A 15,839-nucleotide genomic window follows, 5' to 3' on the forward strand; every position below is an offset into this window, starting at 1 on the left:
GTGTGTGAGTGCACGCGCAGAGGGCTGCACGAGAGACCAGGACACGGCTGACCTTTGCAGTGATGTCCTGGACGCGGTTCTGTCAACAGAGTCAGGCCCCTGGTCCACCCAGCCCAGGCCTGAGATATCCCCGGGTCTTTGGGGATAAGAACCTAAGAGAAGTCAGTGTTGGATCAGGCCAGGGGCCCATCTAGTCCCAACACTCTGGGTCACACTGGGACTTGGCACTTGGGGCACTGGAGCCCCCCCTTCAACATCCTGTAAAGGGGGGGGCATTTAAAACTGTAAGATGCTTATTCTGGGTGCAGTCCAGAGCAACACACGGTGTTTTTGATCAGAGGGAAGCCCCCCCCCCCGTTTGTCTGTTGGCAGGCACAGTGCTTGAAAGACGTGTGTGTGTGGCATCAAACACATAAGTTTCCATAGCTGCACTCCCCCCTCAAAAAGGCAGCCTGGGAAAGGCAGCGGGGGCAGTTGAGACCCCTTCCTGGCCTGCCAGGGGGGCACCGGCATCATCCCGTACAATGGGGGTCGGTTCAGTAGCAGGGCCTGCTGCAGGGTGGCCCTCCCCAGCTTTGGCGGGGTGGGAGTGAGCACCCCCCCCCATGTACACACCAGGGGCTTGCTTGAGCTTCCCTGCCAGGAGAGGACGCCCGGGCCAATGTTCCCCCTAAGCTGTGGAGTCTTGTGGGCAAAAAGACCACTTTGTGAGCTTACTGGCATTACAGGTATGACTGCTGCCTAAATTGCTTTGCTCTGGAGCCCTCCTCCCTGAGCTGAGACGAAACTGTGTGAGCCGGAGGCTAAAAAAAACTGTGAGCTAGCTCACACTAACTCAGCTTAGAGGGGACACTGCCCACCACCCTCTCTGGCTGGGGCTCGGGGCGGTCCCGAGTACAGGATGCTGCCGCCAGACAATCCCCCCCCCCTTGTTGGCTTTTGTTCCCCTGCAGTTCAGCACAGATGCGCTGACCTAGATAGTGGGGATTGTCACGGGTGTCTCTGCTCCGAGGAGGGCTCCGTTCTCGCGCAGGCAGGCGCTTGCTGCGTCTGTGCCGCCTGCTGCATCTCGCTCCCTCTGGAGCCAACCTGTGCGGGATCCGCCGGTCCCTTTTGGCAGCTTGGCAACCGGCAGCCGGGTCCTGGCTGGAAATGCTCACAAAGGCTCACGTGCTGGAGCCGGGTCTCCACCCCTGCCCCAGGTGCGAGTGCAGGGCACCCGGGCACCAGGGAGTGGCAGGCGGCTCTCGTGCCTCCTGTTCCCCGAGAGGGAGGCCGGTGCCAGCCCCTGGTGCAGAGCAGTGAGTCTGTGATGGAATGAAAGCGCTGTGTTGTCTTGTTGGCGGGAAGGGATTTGGTGCTCTGCTGCTGGGCTGTGGCTGTTCTCTCCAGAGAATGGAGTTCTACAGTCATATTTCTGATGATGGGAAGGAGAAAACAAAAGCTGCTTCTCTAGAGGTGTGAAGACCTGGGGGGGGGGACATAAAATTTGGGGGAGAAGGAGGTTTTCCGGGGGGTTTTCCTGAGGATTTTAATTATTTTTTCAAAGGGAAAATTGGGAAATTTTGGGGAGCACTGGGGGGGAAATCTCCTAACCCTATGAATTTTTTTCTCTTTTTGAGGCGGAAAAAACCCCTATTTCTGAGTTCATTCACTAATTTGAAGGACATAGCATGAAAAAGTCTGAGGACTTTCTCAGTTTTTGCAGTGGAAAAATTGGGGAGCTCTAAAAAAAACCACTCCTAAGAAATATTTTCACCTTTGGAATCAGTAAAATGCTCTTAAAGACAACATTCGGATCACTCAAAATGTATAGTGTGAAAAAGTCCCCAGGCTTTTGTTTTTGAGCAATTTGGGGAACTCTGAAAAATCTTCCAATTTCCCCCCCACTTTTCATAGAATCATAAAGTTGTAAGGAATCTCCAGGGTCATCTAGTCCAACCCCCTGCACAATGCAGGAAATTTACAAATCTCCCCCTTTCAATCCCCGTGGCTTCTATTCCATGCCCAGAAGATGACAAAATAACCTCCAGGATCGCCGGCCAAACTGGCCTGGAGAAAATTTGCTTCCAGAACCTAAAGTGGCGATCAGCATTTCCCTGAACATAAGAAGATAAGAGATGCCAATGTTGGATCAGGCCAAAGGCCCCTCCAGTCCAACACTCTGTATCACACAGTGGCCAGAAATACCAGTGCCATCAGGAGGTCCACCAGTGGGGCCAGGACATTTGAAGCCCTCCCACTGTTGACCCCCCCCAAGCACTCTGGCCATGTAAGAAAGGGCCATGAGACCTAAGCACTGAGGCAACCCTTCCTGCCCTCCCTCTCATGATTGGCCTAAATTCACACAATCAGCATTGCTGTCAGATAGCCATCTAGCCTCTGTTTGAAAACCTCCCAAGAATGAGAGCCCACCACCTCCTGAGGAAGCCTGCTCCCCGCTCTGTCAGGAAGTTCTTCCTAATAGTTAGCCGAAAACTCTTCTGATTTAATTTAAATCCGTTGGTTCTGGTCCAACCTACTGGGGTAACAGAAAACAACTCCACTCCATCCTCTATTATGACAGCCCTTCAAGTTCTTGAAGATGGCTGTCATATCACCTCTCAGTCGTCTCCCACTGGTGGACCTCCTGATGGCACTGGTATTTCTGGTCACTGTGTGATACAGAGTGTTAGACTGGATGGGCCTTTGGCCTGATCCAACATTGGCATCTCTTATGTTCTTATGTCTCCTCTCCAGGCTATACATATCCAGCTCCTTCAACCTTTCCTCACAGGACTTGGTCTCCACACCCCTCACCAACTTTGTTGTCGTCCTCTGGGCACATTCCAACTTGTCTATATCCTTCTTAAAGAATCCAAAACACATTTTACCAACTTGTCAACAATAATATTATCAAAAGTCTTTAAGATAAACTATGTCAACAGTATTCCCCTGAACTAGTAAGGTAGTAACTTTCTCAAAAAAGGAGGAAAGTTTAGTCTGACATGACTTGTTCTTGAGAAACCCATGCTGACTCTTATTAATCACAGCCGTCCTTTCTAAGTGCTCAAGGACTGACTGACGATTTATTCTAAAACTTTCCCAGGTATAGACGTCAAGCTGATGGGTTGGTAGTTACCCGGATCCTTCCTTTTCCCCTTCTTGAAGACGGGGAAACATTTGTCCACCTCCAGTCTTCTAGCACCAAACCTGTTCTCCAAGAATTCTTTAAAATAATGGACAGTGGCTCAGAAATTACATCCACGAATTCTGTTAGTACCCTTGGATGCAGCTCATCTGGCTCCGAGGACTTCATTTCATGTTCTTGCTCTTTTTCTTAACTCTGAACATAAGAAAAGAACTCTTTTGTGTTGTTTTTAGCATCTTTCACTAGCCTAAGCTCTTCCTGAGCTTTAACTTTCCAACTCTCTCTCTATTTGTTTATATCCATCCTTGGTTATAAGGAATGAGTGAAATAAGGTTGAAGTTCCACACAATATTCTTGTTGACAAATCGGTAAAATGTGGCTTGGATCCTGTTACTGTTAGGTGGATCTGTAACTGTAAATATGTAACCATAAATATGTCAAATAGTAGAATCTATATGCTCGAAGGTTATAAAGGATGCATTTTATGTTGTTCATAGAATCAAGACATTGGAAGGGGCCTTAAAGACCGTCCAGTCCAACCCCCTGCATCACGCAGCGGGATCTCAAACACCCCAAAGGAATGATCGCCCAATCTCTGCCTAGATGCCTCCAAGGAGAGAGGCCCCACACCGTCCCTCGGCAGCCGGTTTCACCACTGAACTGCCCTTATTGTTAAACAGTTTTCCCTGATATCCTGCTGATATCTCCCTACCCATTCTTTCAATCCCTTATTTGGAATCCTGTCCTCCACTACCAACTGAAATAGTGCCCTCCCCGCCTCTAAATTATTGATAAGTCAGTAGAAACAATTTAGGTTCGATAGGGAAGTAAGTATTGCGCATAATTCAGTTTTACTCCCAATTTTATCCCCCCCCCCCCCCCCCCCCCCCGTGGCTTCAACATTTCTAGAAATTTTACATCTCTGTCCCTTACTCTACTAGTGCCCTGATTCAGCTGAAGAAGTGTGCCTGCACACAAAAGCTTATCCCCAGGATTAAACTTTGCTGGTCTTAAAGGTGCCCCTGGACTCTCAATACTAGGGCTGTTATCTGAAGCTGAAACTCCTGCTTACACAAGCAAGGTATTCAGGGCCATTAAACCCTGCTTGAAATCCTGGGTCGTTCTCCGGTCACGCACATCGCTGGGGGACTCTGGTACCTTTGGGGTCCTTCTGTCAGTCTCTGATCACTAGAGAGAATGCAGAAGGTGTCTTTTGGCCTGAGGTTTTTCCTCTCTTGTAAAGATAAATTCCTGGAGGGAAGCCAGATACGCTTCACATGAATGCAGAATTGCAGATAATGTATCTGCCATTTAATTGAGATATGCTGTATAGCTTTATTACTGCGTACATTATCTGTTATCCAATTCCATATATAACCACTAAAATAATTAAAAACATGGATGACCCCAGAATTTATTGCACAGTTTTGTTTTTGCCTAAGCTGCTGTCCTCTGGTTTGAGGGAGTCTGCCTTTTCAAAGTTCCCCTGCATCACTGTGACAAACGTAAGAACATCAGAAGAGCCCTGCTGGGTCAGACTAGTGAGGGTCCATCTGGTCCAGCCTCCTGGCTCACACAGGGGCCAGCCAGTTCCTCTGGAGGGCCAAGAACAGAGCAGAGAGACCGAGGCCTTCCCCTGAGAAGAACACCAGAAGAGCCCTGCTGGATCAGACCAGTGAGGGTCCATCTGATCCAGCCTCCTGTCTCACACAGGGGCCAGCCAGTTCCTCTGGATGGCCAACAACAGAACAGAGTGGCCGAGGCCTTCCCCTGCGAAAAACCTCAGAAGAGCCCTGCTGGATCAGACCAGGGAGGGGTCCCTCTAGTCCAGCCTCCTGTCTCACACAGGGGCCACCCAGTTCCTCTGGAGGGCCAGCAACAGGGCAGAGAGGCCGAGGCCTTCCCCTGAGATGGACACCAGAAGAGCCCTGCTGGATCAGACCAGTGAGGGTCCATCTGATCCAGCCTCCTGTCTCACACAGGGGCCAGCCAGTTCCTCTGGATGGCCAACAACAGGACAGAGAGGCCGAGGCCTTCCCCTGATAAGGACACCAGAAGAGCGCTGCTGGGTCAGACCAGGGAGGGTCCATCCAGTCCAGCATCCTGCCTCACACAGGGGCCAGCCAGTTCCTCTGGAGGGCCAGCAACAGGGCAGAGAGGCCGAGGCCTTCCCCTGAGAAGAACCTCAGAAGAGCCCTGCTGGGTCTGACCAGGGAGGGTCCATCTGGTCCAGCCTCCCGTCACACACAGGGGCCAGCTAGTTCCTCTGGAGGGCCAGCAACAGGGCAGAGAGGCCGAGGCCTTCCCCTGAGAAGAACCTCAGAAGAGCCCTGCTGGGTCAGACCAGGGAGGGTCCCTCTAGTCCAGCCTCCTGTCTCACGCAGTGGCCAGCCAGTTCCTCTGGAGGTCCAGCAAGAGGGCAGAGGGGCAGATACCTTCCCCTGATGTTGCCTCCTGGCTCTGGCATTTAGAGGATTAGTGCCTCTGAATGTGGAGGTTCCCCTCAGGCACCATGACTAGTAGCCACTGAGAGACTTCTTCTCCATGAATCGATCTCCTCCCCCTTTTAAGCTGTTTATTCCTGTGGCCCTCACTCCATCCTCTGGCAGCTTAATGTATCTCCGGCAGATTCATGTATGTGAAGCTGAAACTCCTGCTTACACAAGCAAGGTATTCAGGGCCATTAAACCCTGCTTGAAATCTTGGGTCGTGCTCCAGCCACTGCACATCCTGGACAAGCGGGTTCCGATGGGAGGGGGCAGTCCTTCAGGTATGCTGGCCTCAAGCCGTGCAAAGTCAGCTTCCCTCTTGACCCCCATCCTTCCGCCATCCAGGAGAGACCAAGAGGATCTGGCCTACAGTGCTTTAAATCCCCCCAACCCCCTTTTTCCTTCCCAGACCCCAGTAGTTACCAAAAACATAAGAACATAAGAGCAAAGCCAATGTTGGATCAGGCCAATGGCCCATCCAGTCCAACACTCTGTGTCACACAGTGGCCAACAATACCAGGGGCCCTCAGGAGGTCCAGCAGTGGGGCCGGGACACCAGAAGCCCTCCCCCTGTTGCTCTCCCCCCCCCAAGTACCAAGAAGACAGAGCATCCCTTGCCCCAGACATAAGAACATAAGAGCAAAGCCAATGTTGGATCAGGCCAAAGGCCCATCCAGTCCAACACTCTGTGTCACACAGTGGCCAACAATACCAGGGGCCCTCAGGAGGTCCAGCAGTGGGGCCGGGACACCAGAAGCCCTCCCCCTGTTGCTCTCCCCCCCCCAAGTACCAAGAAGACAGAGCATCCCTTGCCCCAGACTGAGAGTCCCTATCTATACCTTGTCGCTAATAGCCACTGATGGACCTCTGCTCCATATGCTTATCTAATTCCCTCTTGAAGCCGCCCATGCTGGTAGCCACCACCACTTCCTGTGGCAATGAATCCCAAGTGTTAATCACTCTTTGGGTGAAGAAGGACTTCCTTTTATCCATTCTAACCCGACCGCTCAGCAATTTCATTGAGTGCCTACAAGGAGTTCTTGTACTGTGAAAAAGGGGAGAAAAGTACTTCTTTCCTGACCTGGTCTATGCCACACATAATCTTGTCAGCCTCGATCGTGTCTCCCCTTAGTCTGCTCTCTTCTCGTGGTCTTGCTAACTGGGAGGGCGGGGTGGGAGGGAGTGATGACGGTGTGGCATGGGCTTCCTCCCTAACCCTCTGTTGCACCGTGGCTGCTGCCGTCCCTGTGGTGCCTCCTTGTTGGTGCCCAGCTGTCTCCTGGCTGTGTAGGAAACTGGCTGGCTTTGTGGGTGAGAGCCTAACAGCTCGGTCAGCTCGCCCTCAAGATTATGAAGAGATCTGTAATAACGAAACCCCAAATCGAGCTCAGATAATTGGGAATTAGGCTGTCGTGTAATGGAATTGCCCAGGAGTGTTCAGCTTTAGCAAAAGAACCAGTGGTGAAGTGCAGGCGGACTCTAATCTGGGAGAACCGGGTTTGATTCCCCGCTCCTCCTCCACTCGCACCTGGCTGGATGACCTCGGGCAAGCCATAGTTCTGGCAAGAGCTGTCCTTGAAAAAGAGCCGTTTCTGTCAAGAGCTCTCTCAGCCCTGCCCACCTCCCAGGGTGTCTGTTGTGGGGAGGGGAAGGGAAAGGAGGTTGTAAGCCGCTCTGAGACTCCTTTGGGTCTCCTCTTCTTCTAGTGTATGTTTTCTTCTGCTCTATTGTAGGTTTTCTCCTGCTCTTGTTGGATCGACTTCTGGTTTTATAATTTCTGCACTGTTAATGATATAGCATGTCTGATGCCTTTTGGCGTGTTTTTTCTAACTTTGTAATCTTGTACTTTAAGTTGCCTTCTACTGAATCAGGCCCTTGGTCTATCAAGGTCAGTGCTGTCTGCTCAGAGTGACAGCGGCTCTCCAGGGTCTCAGGCAGATAAAAGTCTCTCCCATCACCTCCTGCCTGGTTCTTCCAGCTAGACAAGCTGGGGGTTGAACCTGGGACCTCCTGCATGCCAAGCAGAGGCTCTGCCACTGAGCCACAGCCCTTCCCTAAAAAGAGCTCTCCAGGGTCTTGGGCTGAGGCCTTTCCTATGGTCTCCTGCCTGGTCTTTTTCACTGGAGCCGGTCTGCGTGCCGAGAAGAGGCTCTGCCACTGAGCCAGGGCCCCTCCTAGTCCTACTGTGTTGTTTATTGGGAGTCTTGTGCTGTCTGACATCACTGCCATGTATCATGTGATCCTCCACGAGTCTCCTTAAGAAAAGGACCAGGGAAAGAGATGTGGTCTCTTGTTTCTTGTTTCACTTGTCTGTTGTGGCTAAACCCACATCCTCTTTCTGCACAGCTCTGAGCAGCGCACGAGACGTCCACCTGCCCCCCGGGCCCTTGCGCCGTGTGGCGGGCACCTCTGTCTCCATCCCCTGCAACGTGTCGGAGTATGAGGGACCCACCCAGCAGCACTTTGAGTGGTTTCTGTACCGCCCGTCGGCTCCCGACATCTCCATCGGGGTGATCAGCACCAAGGACCCCAACTTCCCGTATGCTGTCTTTGGGCCACGGGTACAGGCCGGAGAGGTGTCCGTCCAGCGTGTGCGGGGGGATGCCGTGGAACTGCTCATCAAGGAGATACGTACAGAAGACGCGGGGATCTATGAATGCTACACCCCCTCCACCGACTCCAAATACCTCGGCACCTACAGCAGCAAGGTGGAACTCAAAGGTACCCCAGATGGATGTCTTGTTGGCTGTTGGCGGGCTTGAGGCCAGGGGTGCTGAAGCGTCCCAGTGAGCTACAAGCGCATGACAGGAAGTCACGTGACCAATGTTCCCTCTAAGCTGTGGAGTCTTGGGAGCAAAATTTCTACTTTGTGAGTTGCTGGCATTAAACTTGTGAGCGAGCGATTTGGCTACTGCATAAATTAGCTTGCTCTGGAGTCATCCTCCCTGAGCTAAGACAAAAATCTGTGAACTGGAGGCTAAAATTCTGTGAGCTAGCTCACACTAACTCAGCTTAGAGGGAACACTGCACGTGACGCCTGAGTCATTGTGCAGCGGGTTGGACTAAATGACCCTGAAGACCCCTTCCAGTTCTATGATTCTATGAGTCCACTCCTGGGACAGGAATCACAGAATCATGGAGTTGGAAGGGACCTCCAGGGTCATCTAGTCCAACCCGCTGCACAATGCAGGAAACTCACAACTACCTCCCCCTCCACACCCCCAGTGACCCCTGTTCCGTGCCCAGAAGATGACAAAAACCTCCAGGATCCCCGGGGCCAAACTGGACTGGAGAAAAATGGCTTCCTGACCCCAGAGTAGCGATCGGCATTTCCCTGGGCGTGTCAGAAAGGGCCATAAGGACTGAGCACTGAGGCAGCCCTTCCCGCCCTCCCTCTCGGGATCTGCCCAAGTTCACAGAATCCGCATGGCTGTCAGATGGCCATCTGGGCTCTGTCTGAAAACCTCCGAAGAAGGAGAGCCCGCCAGGAAGGGGGCCAGAGTTACAACCTCACAGATATTGGGGGGGGGGGGGGGGCAAAAGAGAGAGACGGGGATGGGAAACACGGACCAGTTACCCGGCGGTGCCCTGGGGTGAGGAACGGGCCCATGGCCAGGCCAAGGGGGGGAGTCACCTCCCTCCCACCATCCCCCCCCCGTTTTGCTTAGAATGCTTCGGGGGGGGGGGAGATCACAGCCCCTTGATTATTGTTTGGGCTTTATTGTGGTTTTAAATGTTGCTTATTTTATTGTATTTTATCTGTTCATTTTGGCTCTGCCGCATGTCAGCCGCCCTGAGCCATTGGGAGGGCGGGATGCAAATCTAACAGGGGGGCAACAAAGAAAAAAAAGACTGAATTGGAAAAAAGGGGGGGGGAGGCGGGGCACTCTCGCTTTCCTGCCCAGCACGCACTTCCAGGAGATAGCAAAAATGGCCGCTCTGTAGAGGCTGGCAACCCATCGGAGGGCCTCTGACCCGAGGGCGGAAGACCTCTGCCTTGGCTTTCCAGGGGTGGTTGGCGGCGGCCGGCTTTGCATCAGTCAGGTGGCACCAGGTGGCAGTGAGCTGGTTTGCACGCGACTGGGGTGTTTCAGTGTGTGTGTGCGCACGTGGGTGTGTGTGTGTGAATCACTTGTGGCTGAGCGGCTGCCAGAGACTGTGTGAAGGTGGGGAGATATCACAGCCCCACGCAGAGGACTCTCCGTGAACCCTGAGTCCTTTTAAACCAGAAGCCCCCAGCTCTCCTTGCCCGGGGTGCACGGCCTCCCCAGGGGCGTCTGGGCCAGGCTGCTTCTCAGGGGTGTCTCCCGAAAGGAGAGCCGGGCTGGATCGGGGGGCTCCTCTCGAGGGCCTGGGAAACCGGGTGGTCCAGAGGACCCGAGCTCACCTTCTGTCTGCCCTGTCTGTTGGCGGCAGTGTGTGTGTGTGTGTGTGTGGGGTCTTTGGGAAACGGCCCTCCTTCTACACCAGCTGCAAGAACAGGGCTGCTGTGGGTGCCCAGTTCTGCCCACCTGGTGCCCAGCTCCCCTCGCCTCACTTCACCGTTTCCCTTCATTGCTCCCCCCGGGCTAACAAAGGATGATGACAAGGACCGACTGACTGAGCCAGCTTGGTGTAGTGGTCGAGTGCGCGGACTCTAATCTGGGAGAACCGGGTTTGATTCCCCACTCCTCCACTTGCAGCTGCTGGATGACCTTGGGCAAGCCGTAGTTCTGACAAGAGCTGTTCTATCAGGAGCAGTCCTTGAAAGAGCTCTCTCAGCCCAGCCGACCTCAAAGGGTGTCTGTTGTGGGGAGGGGCAGGGAAAGGAGTTTGTAAGTTGTTCTGAGACTCCTTCAGGTACTGAAGGGCAGGGTAGACACCAATCTCCTCTTCTTCTCTCTCCCTGCCCCCACAGTGATGCCCGACAAGCTCTCCGTTTCGGCCGCCCCTCCTCCCGCCACGAGGACCCCCTTCCGGGCCCGTGGGGCCGTCGCTGCCTCCCCCCGCCTGCCGCAGATGACCCTTCCTGAGAGCCAGGAGCTCCGGCTGACCTGCACGGCCCTGACCGGGACCCAGGAGCACACCCACCTCTCCGTCTCCTTTGGCTTCTCCGGGCTGGAGCCCCCCGGGGGTCGCGGGACGGTGCAGGAGGTGATCGGGGTGCGGAGGGATTTTGCCGTGGAGGCTGGCGGGCGCTTTGCGGAGCGGCACAAAGGCCAAGAGCTGTCGGTCACCAAGCAGGGGCCCCAGGAGTACCAGATGGCACTGGGTTGGCTGAGGCCGGACGACACGGGGGTCTACCACTGCACCGCGGGGGAGTGGATCCAGGACCCCGACGGCAGCTGGCAGCTGATCATTCAGAAGCAGGTGGCGCTGGCCCAGGTGACGATCCAGACCATCGGTAAGTCTGCCTGGGCGCTCTGCCCTTTGGAGACAGGGGAGGGCTCCCTGTAGCCATTTTACGCGTCCGTTTTGTGGACCAGTCGGCCGGAGGCGGTCAGGAAGGCTCCCGCTCTCCCGGCTCTCCGCGGAGGAGGCAAAACGGAACCGTTCAAGAGGGGTGTGCTTTTCTGTGCAGGCAACAGAGCTTCACCCTACTGAATGATTCACAAAGTAAGCTCGAGAAATCACTGGGGACGGTGGTCTGTACTGCGGTGTATAGTCGGCTGTGGGTTGGTGGTCGCCAGAAAAGAGCCAGTTTGGTGTCGTGGTTAAGTGTGGCGGACTCTAATCTGGGAGAACCGGGTTTGATTCCCGCACTCCTCCACTTGCACCTGGCTGGATGACCTTGGGCAAGCCGTAGTTCTGATAAGAGCTGTCCTTGAAAAAGAGCAGTTTCTGTCAAGAGCTCTCTCAGACCCACCGACCTCCCAGGGTGTCTGTCTGTTGTGGGGAGGGGAAGGGGAAGGAGATAGTCGGCCGCTCTGAGACTCCTTCGGGTAGTGAAGGGCCATGGGGTATACATCCAATCCCTTTTCTTCTTCTTTTTCTTGGGTGGGTCCTACGGTGGCATCTTGCATTGTTCACTGTGTCGTGTTAACACTTCTGCTTTGCTGCAGTTCTGTTCTTAGATTTTGGCTGGTTCTGCAGCCCAAATACTGTTGCAGTCTTGACTCCACCTTGAGTCCAAGTGAGAAAGGTGGATGATTAAAAAAAATGTAAGAAATCTCATCATTGGAAATGGTGGGCGCTTCCTCAGCACCTCTCAGCCAAGGGGGGGACCCTTAATCAGCCTGCAAAGGTGACGTCTGGCACATCCCAAAAGGAACCACACAGATCCCGTCACCTTGGGACACCCCTGATGGTTCTTCCACCTGCCCCCAGCTCTCTCCTCTGCCGACACGGCCCGAGTCTCCGGCTTCTGTCGCCTTTCTGGCTGAGGCCCCTCCAGTTGGGAGAGGCAAGGGCACCTCTTTGCTCACAGCTGTTGGAATCGGCTTCACCCGGGCACGCGACCTGTCGGTTCTGCACAGCACCTAGCACATGTTTGGGCTGCAATAAATGCCCAGTGGCACTTTATTTTATTAATTTATTTATTAATGTATTTATATTTTTGATTTGTATTCCGTCCTCCCTGCATAGGCAGGCTCAGGGTGGATTACAGCCAGTTAAACTATAACAGAATAAATACAATAAAACATAAATGCATCCACAGAGCAATAATCTAAAATTCAGACAAGCAATCAAATTATGTAAATAATGTGCTGTTGCACATAGATGGCGGTAGCGTCTCCAAGGCAGTGTTAGATGGTAAAGAGTACACTGTGGCCATACCCGTGTCATTAGCTGTTCTTGTTGCTCTCAACATGCGGGCCTTAACTGTTCGGTTGTTAGCAGTTCAGATGTGTTGGTGCTAGTGGCGGCTCCTAATCGAAAGCCTGGTGGAAGAGCTCCATTTTACAGACCTGTAAAAGGCCCCACAGGGCCCTGATGTCTTCCGGGAGCTCATTCCACCACGATGGGGCCACCACTGAAAAGGCCCTGTCCCTGGTTGTCATGGCTCAGGTGGGGTGTCACTTGACGCTGCCACCACTCTGGATTTCAGGCTCCTCTGAGAAGGCCCAGAGCACCCTCCCAGGCCTTTAGACCTCTCTTTTGGCCGAATAAGGCAAGAGTGAACAATGAAAATAGTTTATTTTACAGGAGGTCAAACAAACAAGGTCCAGAAATATAACAGTAAGTGGGTGAAAAGAAATCAAATGCCCTAACCCGACTAAATATATACTGTCCCTAGCTCACTATCTCAAGTGGCCTTAGACTACTCACCCTTCCCTCAGGATGAGGGTTTCTTCCCCACAGCAGCCTCAGCCCCTTCTGGCTCTGCCCTCTTGGAAGAAAGAACAGCTTTCCCTCTTGTACCAGTTCCTATATTCCCCAGCCCTCTTCTTCCCTATTGGTCAAAATCGGCGCCAAAACTTCCCAAGGCCTTCTGGGGTTTGTAAGCCCAGCCTCCCGTACTGCTAGCCAGGCTCCCTGGGCCTAGCAGGCCTCTGGTGGCACAGCCCAGGTCATGACACTGGTCAAGGCCAATCTGGCGTCTTTTGGGCCAGGGAGAGTCAGGCGGTTTTGCAACCCTGACCCCAGTGCTCTCTGGGGCACATGTGGGGTCAAATGCTTGTGGCCCCTGAGGGGGGGGGGGGTCTGGTGTCCTTTCATTGGATCCTGCCACAAAATGGGTATCGAGGGGACCGGCCCTGTGGAGGAATTCTGGTCCTCTTGCTGCTGCCCCCCTCAGTGCCGCTGACTGTCCGTTCTCTGTGCTTTGCTCCCAGCCAGCCAGCTGTCGGTGTCTGCGAGCCCTCCCCAGATCCGCGTCAGCCCCGGAGAACCCCTGGAGCTTCTCTGCCAGGCCTCCGGCCTCCTGGCTTCCCCTTTGCCCCGCGTCGCCTACACGGTGGGCTGGGAACTGAGCACGGGAGGCGCCACGGAGGGACGCCTCGTGGCCCAGGTGGACACAGATGGAGCAGTCATCCTGGGAGACGGCTACGCCAACCGCGATGTGGGCCGACGGCACGTGTCCCTGCAGAAGTTGGGCTCGCCCCCTGGCTCCTACCGGCTGCGGATCGAGTCGGCCCAGCCGGGGGACGCGGGCACCTACCAGTGCGTGGTGCAGGCTTATGTCCTTTCGCCGAAAACGGAGCTGCGCCAAGTGGCCGCCAGCAGGTCGCAGGGGCTGGCCGTGGACATGAAACCTGAAGGTATGTGCTTCGTTGCTGGGTGTAGCGGTGGATCCTCAGTCAAGGAAGCTGGGGAGTTGCTAAATACAGACCAGGGTCCCCAAGCTTTCTGAGCCTGCAGGCACCCTGGGATTTCTGACACAGCATGATGGGCACACCCACAAAATGGCCCCCACAAAATGGCTGCCGCAGCTTCCCTTCAGTCACAGTGAAGATCCTCGTGCTGTGGTGAAAACCTGCACAGCCCAGCAAATCCCCAGTGGCCAACCGGAAGCCTTCCTGGGCCAGAGCCCCACATAGCCACGCCCACTTTCTAAAACCACTCGCTGGTCAGTTGCCAGAAAAGGGGCCCACGGGTGCCCTGGCGGCCAGGGGTACCATGCCAGGAATTCCTGAGTCAGATGAAGTTGGCCTCTGCGTCAGCACCCTCCTCTTAGTGCTTGAGTGAAGCCAACCACGCGTGCCTTCGGGGCGCTGGCCTCCTCATCCTTCACGGACCAAGTGGAGCTGTTTCCAGAGGAAGGAGGCGGCCAGGGGAACTGCCTGCCACCAGATTGGGTGCTTCGGGAGGGCAACAGTGAAAGGGCTTCCAGTGGACCTCCTCATGGCCCCTGGGTTTTGGCCACTGTGTGACACAGAGTGTTGGACTGGATGGGCCATTGACCTGATCCAACATGGCTTCTCTTGTGTTCTTATGTCTGAGGCAGTGATGCTCTGTATTCTTGGTGCTCTGGGGGGCAACAGTGAGAGGGCTTCTAGTGTCCCGGCCCCACTGCTGGACCTCCTGATGGCATCTGGTATTTCTGTCCGTTGTGTGACACAGAGTGTTGGACTGGATGGGCCATTGGCCTGATCCAATGTGGCTTCTCTTATGGTCTTATGTTCTCTGTCTTCTTGGTGCTTGGGGGGGGGCAAGAGTGGGAGGGCTTCTGGAGTTCTGGCCCTGCTGGTGGACCTCCTGATAGCCCCTGGGTTTTGGCCACTGCGCAACACAGAGTGTTGGATTGGATGGGCCACTGTCCTGATCCAACATGGCTGCTTTTATGTTCTTAAGAGTCGCCCTGGAGGGTCCCTCTGGAGCCGCATTTGGAGGGAAGCTGGTGGAATGCCTTTGGGTTGGTTTGTGCAGGTTGGGATTGCGCCCAAAGGTCACTGCATCCCAGCTTCTCTCGTAATGTTGCTTTGCAGCCTAATTCAGGAGGTGGGGAGGGGCAGACACCTTTTGAGGCAGGGCCTCAGTTGTAGCATTACAGAGTGGGGGAGGCCAAGAGGAACACTGTTCCTGCCCCCTCCCCTCCCCGGCCTGTGCATGCGGATAGTCGTGTGTCCGTGGAGGTCTTCTGCTCTGAACCATTTGCTCTCCCCCCTTCAGATCTCCCTTTCGGGTGTCTTGGTGCCCCAGGTGTGTTTCTGGGCTCTCAGTGGTTCCTCCTCCCCTTCCTTCTTTCCCTGCAGCTGTGGTGCTGGGCGCCAGTGCGTGGCTGCCGTCCCCCACCATCTACCGGGGGGACACGGCCGAGGTGCGCTGCAACATCTCTGTGGAATCGACGCAGGCGGTCCACGTGGCGCTCAGCTGGTGGGTGGAGCTGGCCCGGGAGGACGTGGAGGTGCGTGGGCACATGCTGGCCTCGGTGAGCCGCGAGGGGGTGGCAGTCCTCGGGCCCCGTCCGTCCGGGGGCGCCGTGAGTGTGGAGAAGGTGGGGCCGCAGAGCCATCAGCTGCGCATCCACGAGGTCCAGCCGTCGGACGAGGGGAAGTACCACTGTGCCCTGACCGCCTGGGTGCGCTCGCCAGACCTCAGCTGGTACAATGCCGGAGCCGTGCAGTCCAATGCCGTCACTGTCTACCCCTACGCCCTGCGTGAGTAGGAAGCTTGTGTTTTTTTGGGGGGGGCAGGAGGGGCTGTGCCTCCTGCACTCTGCGTCGCCACCACTCGAGGTGTCCTCTCACAGGGCGGCTCTCCTTCCTTCCCTCCCCTCCTTCCCCTTCCCCTCCCCCTCACTCCCCTTCCTTCCCTCCTTCCCCTCCCTCCTTCCCCTCTCTCCCTCCCTCCCTCCCCTC

The 15,839-nt window shown here is 54.9% G+C and overlaps 1 protein-coding gene across 1 annotated transcript in view; it reads left to right on the top strand.

Annotated features, from left to right (window-relative positions):
• Positions 1-15,839, top strand: part of IGSF8 (immunoglobulin superfamily member 8) — a 70,884-nt gene that overhangs the window by 51,711 nt on the left and 3,334 nt on the right. The window contains exons 4-7 of the mRNA XM_015429557.1: positions 7,886-8,340; positions 10,517-11,002; positions 13,374-13,799; positions 15,234-15,638. Of these exons, the coding sequence (XP_015285043.1) occupies positions 7,886-8,340; positions 10,517-11,002; positions 13,374-13,799; positions 15,234-15,638 (1,772 nt within the window). The remainder of the gene's footprint in view (positions 1-7,885; positions 8,341-10,516; positions 11,003-13,373; positions 13,800-15,233; positions 15,639-15,839) is intronic.

This window comes from Gekko japonicus, unplaced genomic scaffold (assembly GCF_001447785.1).
Source record: "Gekko japonicus isolate JY-2015 unplaced genomic scaffold, Gekko_japonicus_V1.1 scaffold358, whole genome shotgun sequence".
Lineage (NCBI taxonomy): Eukaryota > Metazoa > Chordata > Lepidosauria > Squamata > Gekkonidae > Gekko > Gekko japonicus.